The 12,982-nt window shown below is 37.4% G+C and overlaps 1 protein-coding gene across 1 annotated transcript; it reads left to right on the forward strand.

Annotated features, from left to right (window-relative positions):
• The first annotated feature begins 5,668 nt into the window (after window positions 1–5,668).
• Window positions 5,669–7,492, forward strand: LOC133337184 (endothelin-converting enzyme 2-like). Its single transcript, XM_061545439.1, has one exon. The coding sequence runs from the start codon at window positions 5,669–5,671 to the stop codon at window positions 7,490–7,492; it is 1,824 nt and encodes a 607-aa protein (XP_061401423.1).
• The last annotated feature ends 5,490 nt before the right edge of the window (window positions 7,493–12,982 follow it).

Here is a 12,982-nt window from a genome sequence, read left to right on the forward strand (position 1 = left end):
TGTATATGGTCCCTTAAAAACTTGTTATAGAAAACCACCCTCGTTAATGCGGCTTCCATGCATGTGTGACCATCCCGTGATGGTCATACATGCCTGCGAATAGACAAACATATCCATCGGTTCTATTTACCAGCGTAATACAATGAAATTGCAGTTTTACAAATGCGTTTACATTGCTGAAAGGACATAGTCCCTCATAGAGATAGGGAGAGAGAGCCCGGTAGCCAGTGGACAAAGAGAGTTTTTTGGTTTTTCGTTATTAATGTCATCAAAATAATTGAATTTAATAAATTACCTCATTATGCTGAATTTAGCAAAAATGTTACAAAAAATAATGCCCAACAACAAAAACCAAACCGCACAGAAGCTAACAACCATGGTCAAAAAGTTATGGCCAAATTAAAAATTATGGGAAAGTAAACATGAAAGCCAAACACCCTAACACACACACAACATGGGCTCCATCCGCCACAGAAGACCACTGGGATGACACACCATACAACAACAACATGTATGGCATGGTGTGCAGTAAGTAGTTGTACTCGTATTGTCCTAAGGGGGAATTCCTAAAAAGCAGACATAAATATAGACACACTCACTCGCACATTTACACACAGGACCAACAAAAAAATTGGGCAAGGGGGTTGAACATGTGGCCACTGGTCCCTTTTACACAATGGTCTATGCACCAAAACCGTTTATAATACACACTTTACACTTTACTTAACAATGACAAACACATGCACACCCACATATGCATAACCACACACATACTCATTCACCATATCAGTAAGTGGTAATTTTTCAAGCTTTTTTCCGTTTGCCATTTCCGCCATGGTGTCGAGAGTGGAATAGATTCAACACCATCACAAAGGATCAACGAGAATACCAGGCGGAGACAAACTTTCCAGTTTTTGGCTGTCTTTTTTTTCATTTGGCTACAAACATCCATAAAAATTACACACACACACACGTACACAAATACATACATAGATTGCAATGTACATTTACATTGTCAGCATTAAAATATTTATGGGAATTTTTGGGACAACACAAGGGAGGAAAGTTGGCGAACATAGGTGGGGATTTAATTTCAAGGCTCTAATATAGATGTGGAGTTTTTAAAAATATTTTTTAAGGGTCCAATGCAATGCGTGAATTTTTATTCCCTAAACAACTATGTTGTCAGGGTATTATAGCTTTGTGCAGCCTCAAGAGTTAGTACCGCCGCGGAATATTGGTCCGAGACCCACCTTTAAGTATACCGATCGTCATATCTCGGCTAGCTGAGTCGATCTAGACATGTGTGTGTCCGTCCGTCTGTCCATTATAATTTGTAAACACGATACAAGCCACACGAAATTTTGCATGTAGGATGGGTTCTGGCAAATGAAGGCCCCCATTGTTTTTGTTAAAGATCGGTTAGTATTTAGAGGATGAAATGGACCAAATATTAAATTTTAGTCGGTTTTTCTGGTCGCTCCAGAGGCCGTAATTATGGCCAAAACCTCGAGTGCGGTAATATAGCGCTCATCGCTTTGAATTTTCCATGAGGTTCCAGTTATGGTCAAGGACAACGCATATAACTTTCGGTGATGATCAGATTATAATTGTGGGATGAAGTGAACCCAATATTTAATTTTTTTGTGTTTTTTCGGGTCGATGCCAATAAAAAGCCAAACATCACAGCACAACCTACGGTAAAGTGAATATGGACAAGTAATTAGAAGGACTGTACTGAACATTAGTAATACTCGGAATATATGTCAATGTATGAAGAGGTGCTCTTGACCTCTAGTCGGTCAAGAGGTTGCAAATCTCCCGAAATATTGCCTAACTCAGAATACAGAACAAAAGAAAGTCCGACTATACGCACCGCTCACTGTATTGGGTATTGGGCCAAAGAATAAGCGTGCCTGTTTTTATAAAGGTCCGTCAATATTTTGATGAATTTCCGTCAATTTCAAATGAACCCTGGCTTCTGTGTGAAAAATTACAAAATTTTTATTCTATAGCGTATATATTTACTCCTGAAGGACATAGAGTCGAGAGGTTGATTGTATATCCAAGAGGGATGGTTGACCTTTAAATTGATACCAATTATATTGTCGTACGTACTCGGATGTGGAAGGTACACGTAAATATTTACAGGTGCGTACGTATTCAGATACTATTTAGTAATCCATTATCACACTAGAGGGCGGAAATAAAGCACTGATCGCATTGAAACTTTCCATGGAGGATAACGCCTATAATTTTCAGCGATGATCAGATAATTATATTGGGATGAAGTGGACCGATAACATAATTTTTTATGTGTTTTTCAAGGTTATCTATAGGCCACAACTGAAAGCCGAACATCACAACACAATCTTCGGTGAAGGAAATCTGGACAAGTAATTAGAAGGACTGCACTGATTATTGGGCATATTCGGAAAATATTTCTGTGTAAGGAAGTGATGCTATTGATCTCTAATCGGTGAAGAGGGTGCAAATATCACGAAATATTGAAATAAACATCCACACAAATTTAGAGTTCCGTGGTAGTTGGGTAGGGTATCTTATGGTCAGCCCTGTCCGACTATACTGCTCCGCTCACTGGTTTTAAAAATATTTGTGGATTTAAAAAAAAAAATATTTTTTGCTTTCTATACAAGACGGGGATTTTTATAGCCTTCATCACACTGTGGTACAGGGTATTATGTCTTTGTACATATGTTTGTAACAGGCAAAAGGAAACGAGATGGACCCATGGTTCCTTTTGAGAATATACATAGAATCACTTTCTGAGTCGATTTATGCATGTCCGTTTGTCTGTCCGTCCATGTATTTTTGTGAACAAAGTACTGGTCGCATTTATGATCCGATTTGGATGAAATTTGGCACAGTTCACATATTCGGCCCAAGGACGAACCCAATTGAAATTGGAAAAAATCGGTTCAGATTTAGATATAGCTCCCATATATATTCGTCCGAATAAAGGTAAATGGTGTATCAAAGTCCCTATATATCTTTCGATTTGCACGAAATATGGAATACCGTACTGAATTAAGTCAAGAATGATATGTGCAAAGTTTCATGAAAATCGGTTCAGATTTAGATATAGCTCCCATGTATAGTGTCGCCCGATTTTATGTAAATAATCCACTAAAGTCCGTGGAAATCTTTTGATTTGCACGAATTTTGGCATAGCGTACTGAATTAGATCTAGGAGGATGTGCGCAAAGTTTCGTGAAAACCGGTTCAGATTTACATATAGCTCCAATATATATTTTCATCCGATTTAAGGTAATTGGTGCACCAAAGACCCTATATAGCATTCGATTTGCACGAAATTTGGCATAGCATACTGAATTGCTTATATAATAATGTGTGCTAAGTTTCATGAAAATCGGTTCAGACTTAGATATAGCTCTCATATATAGTTTCCCCGATTTAATGTAAATGGTGCACCAAAGTCCCTTGAAATCTTTTCATTTGTACGAATTTTGGCACAGCGTACTGAATTAAGTCTAGAATGATGTGTGCAAAGTTTCTTGAAAATCGGTTCAGATTTAGATATAGCTCCCATATATATTTTCATCCGATTTAAGGTAATTGGTGCACCAAGGACCGATTTGCACGAATTTTGGTGTGGGGTACTGGATTAAGTCTAGAATGATGTTGCTAAGCTTCGTGAAAAGATCCATAGCTAGGCCGATTGACCCAATGTACTGAAGTAATATAATTTAGTCTCTGGCAAGATTTCCTAAAATCGGTTCAGATATAGATATATAACAAAAACGCGACGTCTGTTAGGATACATGTGTAGAATATACCCATAGTGGTGACGGGTATCATATAGTCGGCCCAGTCCGACTTTACTACTTTCCTTACTGGTTTTTTCCGGGTCGATGCCAATAATAAGCCAAACATCGCAACACAACCCACGGTGAAGGCAATATGGACATGTAATTAGAAGGACTGTACTGCATATTAGTTGTATTCGGAAAATATGTCAGTGTAAGGAAGTGGTGCTGTTGACCTCTAATCGGGCAAGAGGGAGCACATATTACGAAATATTGCCCAGGCTCGGAATAAACATCCGCAGAAAGTTTGAGTTTTGTGGTAGTTGTGTAGGGTATCGTATGGTCGGACCCGTCCGACTATACTGCTCCGCTCACATGTTTTAAAAATATTTTTTTAAAGGTCGTACACAAAGCCTGGGTTTTAAAAATATTTTTCGTTTTTTTTTAATATTTTTTTTGGTTCCTACATAAGGCGTAGATTTTTTAAAAATATTTCTAGTTCAAAACAAACTAACACAATTTTTTTTTTTCGTCCTATTTGTCTGTTTATCTGTCTGCCTCTTTATGCAACCGCTTATATCCCAGGAATGGGGAGTCTATATGGTCGCTCGTTACCTATTCGGAAATTTGTGGCAAATGTGCTTTACAAAACTGCCCCGAATGATAAATCGTTTCATTTTAAAGTTATTTAGAGCCAACAAAATAAATCTCAATGGCAATGGCTGGTGTCTGCATGGATGGGAGAGCTATGTACCCCATCCTCTTTCACAACCACTCTCAATCCTCTTTCATTAGAAATTATCAGTTGCTATGGCAGGATAGTTCGGAATACAACCACTTGTAAAATGCTCATTTAAATTGTGTGTAATATATGGGGTTTTTGTAATAAGCATTTAATTTGTTACCAACAAAAACAACAACAATTGTGGCCATTTAAATGTTACAATTAAAAATATTTAAAAAGCCATAAAGAAATAGTTATTTAGGAGACCAAAACAATTAAATGGAGAAATAAACAATGGGGAAATTCAAATTAAATGGATCGATTTCAGAGGATAGGTTTCAGCAAAAAATAGGGTCTCAACAGAGGCGTGGATTTATTGAAGAATTTTTTTCAAGGTCTCAACAGAGGCGTGGTTTTATTAAATATTTTTTTCAAGGTCTCAACATGTTTTTTCGAGTTCTCAACAGAGGCGTGGATTTATTAAATAATTTTTTCAAGGTCTCAACAGAGGCGTGGATTTATTAAATAATTTTTTTCAAGGTCTCAACAGAGGCGTGGATTTATTAAAGAATTTTTTTCAAGGTCTCAACAGAGGCGTGGATTTATTAAAGAATTTTTTCAAGGTCTCAACAGAGGCGTGGATTTATTAAAGAATTTTTTTCAAGGTCTCAACAAATCCACGCATATTGCTAATGCCTCAAAATATTTGTTTAAAAAATCCACCCCTATTGTTATTGGCTTAACATCTACGCCTTTTGATAGTCCTTAACAATATTTTTTTTTAATCTCTCCCCCTCAATCCTCTACGCTTATGATTTTATTATTTTAAACATTTATGATTAATACCAATTGATTCTCATTCCACCCTGACCATTTGACCTTTAAACAAAGTGTAGAGATTCTGTTGTTCGCTGAGAGCTCGTTGGAGGGCTCTCTAAGCTATGGCCTTATCACTAAGAAAATCTTCTTAACAAACATAGTTTTTTCCTTAGTTGTAATTTAATTTCAAAACTGTAAACAAATCGCCAACAATAATTTTTCAAATCGGAATAAAATGCAATTCCAATTTTTTCTTATTGGATTTTTAATAAATTTTGTAAAGTTGGCAAAATGCCAGACGGAGAATTTACATCAGTTAGAAATCATCGAATCGTCCATGAATCGTTCCATTGACCCCTGTGAGGATTTTAATGGCTATGCCTGTGGCAATTGGGGCCGGAGCCATGTGCAAAAGGATTTTCATAAAAATTTGGAGGAATTTTTAAAATATAATTACACCATACGCATGATGGAGGTAGTGATGAAAAAATATCCGAAGAACGAATTGCTGGAGAAGATGAAGAATAAGGATGGCGAGGTGGTGAAGGAGAAGCAGACGGCCCTGGAAAAAGCAGCGATGTATTTGCATTCCTGTTTGAAAATCAAAACTGTGGAGGTCGTGAAGTACCTGTACGAAATTACCCCTGGGGAGGATTTACGGTGGCCTTTGTTGAATGAGAGTGACAGGGGAAATTGGTCGAATTTCAAGCCCTTTGAATTACTGGGTAAACTGCACAGCTATGGTTTCACCTCAGAGATTTTGGAACAAACCACTGTGCGGAGAAATGGCAGCATTTGGACGGTCATTACCATACCAGACCCCAGTGAATTTGACGAGAGGAGTGTGGAAAAAATTTTACAGGACCTCAAACTACCAGCAGAGGTTGGGCGCCATCACTTGCAGGAGTTACGCAGCACCCATGATTATTGGCAGGCTGCCTATGCAGATTATGCCGATTTTGGGGAAAGTGAAAATCTATTTTCCCACCAAGATATTCAACAATCCAATCCGGAATTGTGGGGATTTTTGGAAATCATACTACCCGAAAAATTGCGGGATAATGATGCTCTGGTGGTCCTGCCCTTTTGGGATTATATTGAATTTGTATCAAACCGGCAATGGAATAACGTCGAAGAAAATCAAAAATTTTGCAATTATTTAATGGTCAGATTTTTATTACATCTCAAGAGAACTTCGAACACCATTTGCTTGGAAACCGTGCAGGAACGTATGCATTTGGCCTATAATTACCTTTACTATCAGGAATTTTATTTGCCTCGAGGTAGAGAAATTTCCAAGGATATTGCGGATCTGAATAAAATCATTTATAAAAGTTTCATGAGACTTGTGCAGGAAAATCGCCTAAATATGACTGGCGAACAACTCCAAGCAATACGGAAAATGTTGGCAAACATCACCCTAAATATTGGAAATTTACCGGAGGGTATTACCCTCAACGAAGTGGAGAAATTTTACGATCTTCTCCCCAATTTAGACAGCGACAATTTCTATGCCAATGATTTGCTGGTAATGCAGCATCGCACCCTAGAGCCCATTATCTGTCCTACCACCATGGATTGCGGACAAAAATTAGCCACTTCCCCCCGATATTTACCTGAACAAGATTTACTTGTTATACCCTTTGCCTCACTGCACAGTCCCATCTATGAGCTACATATGGATCCCCTGTTCACAATTTCATCTTTGGGTTTCCTTCTCGCCCATGAGCTCTCACACAGTATAGATAGCCTGGGTCTAATTGCCGATGATACCTATGGTCACCTATTTCAAAATATTATGGACCAACCCGAAATTAAGGACTCCATTAATTGTATAAAACAACAACAAGAACCCTCGACGGTGGAAGTTAGTGAAACCCTAGCCGATTTGGTGGCCGTTCGCATAGCCTATCGTTCGTATATACGAGAATATAATAGGCAACCCCAATTCACCAGCACCAGCACCACCACCACCACCCCTATACCATGGAGACAATTATTTTTCCTAAATTTAGGTCAAATGTTATGCTCACAGCCATTATCGCGAAATGGTGGTCAACGTTTAAATCAAATTGCCATTAATACGCCGGCATTCTCCAGGGCCTTTCAGTGTTCCGATGATAGCCGCATGAATGCCAAACAAAAATGTCGGTTCTATTAGAGGAACGGGACATTGAAGGAGAGCAACAAAATAAAATTAAATAGTAAAAAAATATTTGTCTATGAAATTATTTTAAATAATAAAACCTTAAGAAATACAATTAAAAAAATTAAGAAATGTTTTTAAAAAAATTTAAAACCTTGAAAAAAATTCTTTAATAAATCCACGCCTCTGTTGGCCCTTGAAAAAAATTCTTTAATAAATCCACGCCTCTGTTGAGCCCTTGAAAAAAATTCTTTAATAAATCCACGCCTCTGTTGAGACCTTGAAAAAAATTCTTTAATAAATCCACGCCTCAGTTGGCCCTTGAAAAAAATTCTTTAATAAATCCACGCCTCAGTTGGCCCTTGAAAAAAATTCTTTAATAAATCCACGCCTCAGTTGGCCCTTGAAAAAAATTCTTTAATAAATCCAAGCGTTTGGTAGTTCATGAAAAAAAGGAATATTTAATTATTCAATCTGAAACTGAAATCGGTCCAAATTTTCCATTTAATTGTTTTGTTCGCCAAATTACTATTTCTTTATGGCCTTTTAAATATTTTTAATTGCAACATTAAATGACCGCTAGCTGTTGTTATTTTTTGTTAACAAATTAAATGCTTATTGCCAAAACCCCATATATTACACACAATTGAAATGAGCATTTTACAAGTGGTTGTATTCCGAACTATTCTGCCACAGCAACTGATAATTTCTAATGAGTCAGGGTTATGGATGTTTGTGGAAGAGGGTGAGGTGTGGGGTAGATAGCTCTCCTATCCATGCAGACACCATGTCATTGCCATTGAGATTTATTTTGTTGGCTCTAAATAACTTTAAAATGAAACGATTTATCATTCTGGCCAGTTTTGTAAAACACATTTGCCACAAATTTCCGAATAGGTAAAGAGTGGCCATATATAATCCCCACCCCTGGTATATAAGTGGTTACAAAAAGAGGCAAGCAGATAAACTGACAAATAGGAAACTATTTTTGGATTTGAAATGGGACAAGTAAAACCACTAAGGAAAGTAGTAAAGTCGGACTGGGCCGACAATATAAAACCCTTCACCACTTTGGATATAGATGTCTCATTTTCGAGGGAACATTGACATCACATTGAACGAACTTATCTATAAGTAAACCGACTAACATCAATCCCAACACATGTCATTCTGCAAGCCATTCTAAAATTTGTGAATAGATTTATAGCAAACTTTACACGCGCTAGTTGGTATGCTTCACTGTTTAAAATGAAATATCAATTAAGCACCCATTGATTATTTGGTGTACAATAAGCCTGAATAGGTCGAAATTATATATGAGAGCTATGCTATATTTGAACCGATTTCAAGGAAACTTGCCAGTGATTAATTTATATTAATTTCAGAACGTTGTGTCAATTGGCATTGGTATGGGTCTTTAGTGCACCATTTCCCTAAAATCAGACGAAACTATATATGGGAGCTATATCGAAATCTAAACCGATTTTCTCGAAATTTAGCACGCTTCATTATACACCCAATTCAGAACCCTATGCCGAATATGGTGCAAATCGACGGATATATAGGGATTTTGGTGCACCATTTAGCTAAAATCGGAGGAAATTTATATGGGAGCTATATCTAAATCTGAACCGATTTTTTCGATTTTTTCGATTTTTAGCACACATTATTCTACACCCAATTCAGTACCCTGTGCCAAAATTCGTGCAAATCGATGGACATATAGGGGCTTTGTTGCACCATTAACATAAAATCGAACGAAACTATATATGGGAGCTATATCTAAAACTGAACCGATTTTCACGAAACTTTGCACACATCATTCTAGACTTAATTGAGTACGCTATGCCGAAATTCGTGCAAATCAAAAGATTTCCAGGGACTTTTGTGGACTATTTACCGAAAATCTGACGAAAGCTATATCTAAATCTGAACCGATTTTCACGACTCTTGGCACACATCATTCTAGACTTAATTCAGTACGCTATGTTAAATTTTGTGCAAATAGAAAGATATATGGGACTTTGGTACACAATTTACCTTAAATCGGACAAAACTATATATGGGAGCTGTATATAAATCTGAACCGATTTTCACGAAACTTTCCACACATCATTCTAGGCATAAATGAGTACGCTATGCCGAAATTTGTGCAAATCAAAAGATTTCCATGGACTTTAGTGGGCTATTTACCTAAAATCGGACGAAACTATACATGGGAGCTATATCTAAATCTGAACCGATTTTCACGAAACTTAGCAAACATCACTCTAGACTGAATTCCGTACGCTGTGCCAAATTTCGTGCAAATCGAAAGATATATAAGGATTTTGGTACACCATTTACATAAAATCGGACAAAAATATATACGGGAATATATACGGAAGCGATTTTTTCCAATTTCAATAGGGTTCGTCCTTGGGCCGAATAAGTGAACTGTGCCAAATTTCATCCAAATCGGATCACAAATGCGACCTGTACTTTGCTTACAATTTAACGTGGACAGACGGACAAACGGACGGACGGACATGCATAAATCGACTCAGAAATTGACTCTATGCATATTCTCAAAAGGAACCAAGGGTCCATCTCGCTTATTTTTTTCATGTTACAAACATATGCACAAAGACCTAATACCCTGTACCACAGTGTGTTGAAGGGTATAAAAATCCCCGTCTTTTATAGAAACCAAAAAATATTTTTAAACAAATCCAAAAATATTTTTAAAACCAGTGAGCGCAGCAGTATAGTCGAACGGGGCCGACCATAAGATACTCTACACAACTACCACAGAACTTTAAATTTCTGCGGATGTTTATTTCGCGCCTGGACAATAGTTCGTGATATTTTCACCCTCTTCACCAATTAGAGATCAATAGCACCTCTTCCGTACACTGATATATTTTCCGAATATGCCCAATATTCAGTGCAGCCCTTCTAATTACTTGTCCAGATTCTCTTCACCGTGGGTTGTATGGTGATGTTCGGATGTTCTGCTTGTGGCCTTTAGATCGACTAGAAAAAACAAAAAAATTAAGTCTTCGGTCCACTTCATACCAATATTATTATCCGATCATCACCGAAAACTGTGGGCGTTGTCCTTGATCCTCATGGAAAATTTCACAGCGATCAGCGCTATATTTTCAGTGCATCCCTTCTAATTACTTGTCCAGATTCTCTTCACCTTGGGTTGTATGGTGATGTTCGGATGTTCTGCTTGTGGACTTTAGATCGACTAGAAAAAAACAAAAAAATTAAGTTTTCGGTCCACTTCATACCAATATTATTATCCGATCATCACCGAAAACTGTGGGCGTTGTCCTTGATCCTCATGGAAAATTTCACAGCGATCAGCGCTATATTTTCGTCCTTCAGTGTGGTAATGGTTTACTAGATAATATCTCAATACGTAAGTACCTGTAAATATTTACGTGTAACTCCCACATCCGAGTACGTACGACTATATAATTGGTATCAGTTTAAAGGTCAACCACTCCTCTTGGATTTGCTATCAACTTCTATGTCCTTCAGAAGTAAATATATACGCCACAGAATGCAATCTTTTTAATTTTTGACACAAAAGTCAGGATCCATTTGACCAGCTAAATATTGATCGATATTTATCAAAACAGGCATGCTCATGTTTTGGCCCGATCCCCTTCTTCATGTAAAAATTCACCATATTTGGGCCGTAATTGTCCATTTCATCCCCATAAATATTAACCGTTTTTACCAAATTATAATGGACGGACGGACACATATGTCTAGATCGACTCAACTAGTCGAGATATGACGAGCGGTATACTTAAAGGTGGGTCTAGGACCAATATTTCGCGGCGTTACAAACTTTTGGGGCTGCAAAAAGCTATAATACCCTGACAACATAATTGTGTAGGGTCCTCGCTCTCATAAACGTCCTACCACCCACCATTAGATTTATGTCGCTTGCCAATGACGCTGCTGATGCCAATACTGATGATACTCACAGAAACTTTTTGTATCTCGTTCATTTTCCGTTCAATTCTCCGGCTCTCTGGGTTTTTGTTCGTCAGCTTGGGAGAAAAGTTTTGACATACAATTTAATTAAGGAAAATCACTTTGCTCCCGAGTTGCGACAACGTCACTCAATACCGAACCGACACATAGACAAAGACACAGGCCAAGGGTGATTACTATTCCCATGGTTTTGTGGTAGGAAAACAAAAGAGCAACGATGTGGTTGGATCCTGTTCGATGGATAAGATTAAGTAATGTCAAAGATTTGGGATGCCAGGGAAATTGGTTGGGGGAAAATTTATGAAGATTTTTTTGTTGGTCCAACAGCAACAACAAAAATAAATCTGACTAAATTAATTCGCCTAATAGAATAGCATTTAATAATAAGGTGTAGGACCAATCGCTGATTCTTTTTCACATTGTCCTTAAAAGTCCCGTTTTACTAAAGAGACAATATTATCAATATAAGAGACGCTAACTTTTCGAAACGTTTTTCATAAGTTTCATTATAACTTTGTCCTTACAAGTTTGTAGCGAACAAAACAAAAAAGTATCGAAGGAAAGGGTCACAAAAAAACAAAGGATATTTTTTTCTAAACATCAACACAAGTGTCGAAGTTGTGTCGAACTTGTGTTAACAACCACGAAGACAAATAATAATAAACGCCTTGACCACTAAACTAGACAACAATTGAACAGATTAAGTTTTGTAATATGTTGAAGGACAAAGGATAAAGACAAGGACAGGCGTGTATTTTTTAAAAATGTTTTTCGGGGGTCCTATACAAGGCGTAGATTTCTAAAAAAAATATTAGGGGTCCTACACAAGGCGTAGATTTTTAAACCCAGCATAACTATGTTGTCAGGGTTTGTTTAGGTGTCCAACACAATTCGTGGATTTTTTAAAAAAATGTATACCCTTCACCACTCTGTGGTACAGGGTATAATGTCTTTGTGCATATGTTTGTAACAAAGGAAACGAGATAGACACATGGTTCCTTTTGAGAATATGCATAGAATCACTTTCTGAGTCGATTTATGCATGTCCGACCGTCTGTCTATCGATGTTAAATTGTAAGCAAAATACAGGTCGTATTTATAACCCGAATTTGGATGAAATTTGGCATAGGTCACTAATTTGGCCCAAGGACAAACCCTATTGAAATTGGGAAAAATCGGTTCAGATTTAGATATAGCTCCCATATATATTTTCGTCCGATTTAAGGTAAATGGTGCACCAAAGTCCCTATACATCTTTCGATTTGCACGAAATTTGGCATAACGTACTGAATTTAGCCTAGAGTGAGGTCTGCCAAGTTTCGTGAAAATCGGTCCAGGTTTAGATACAGCCCCCATATATAGTTTCGTCGGATTTCATGAAAATGGTGCACCAAAGTCCCTATATATCTTTCGATTTGCACGAAATATGGTATAACGTACTCAATTGAGCCTAGAATGATGACTGCCCAGTTTCGTGAAAATCGGTCCAGATTTAGATATCACCCCCAT

This window comes from Musca vetustissima, unplaced genomic scaffold (genome assembly GCF_032173495.1).
Source record: "Musca vetustissima isolate MV318-11 ecotype Yass unplaced genomic scaffold, APGP_CSIRO_Mvet_v1 utg88968, whole genome shotgun sequence".
Lineage (NCBI taxonomy): Eukaryota > Metazoa > Arthropoda > Insecta > Diptera > Muscidae > Musca > Musca vetustissima.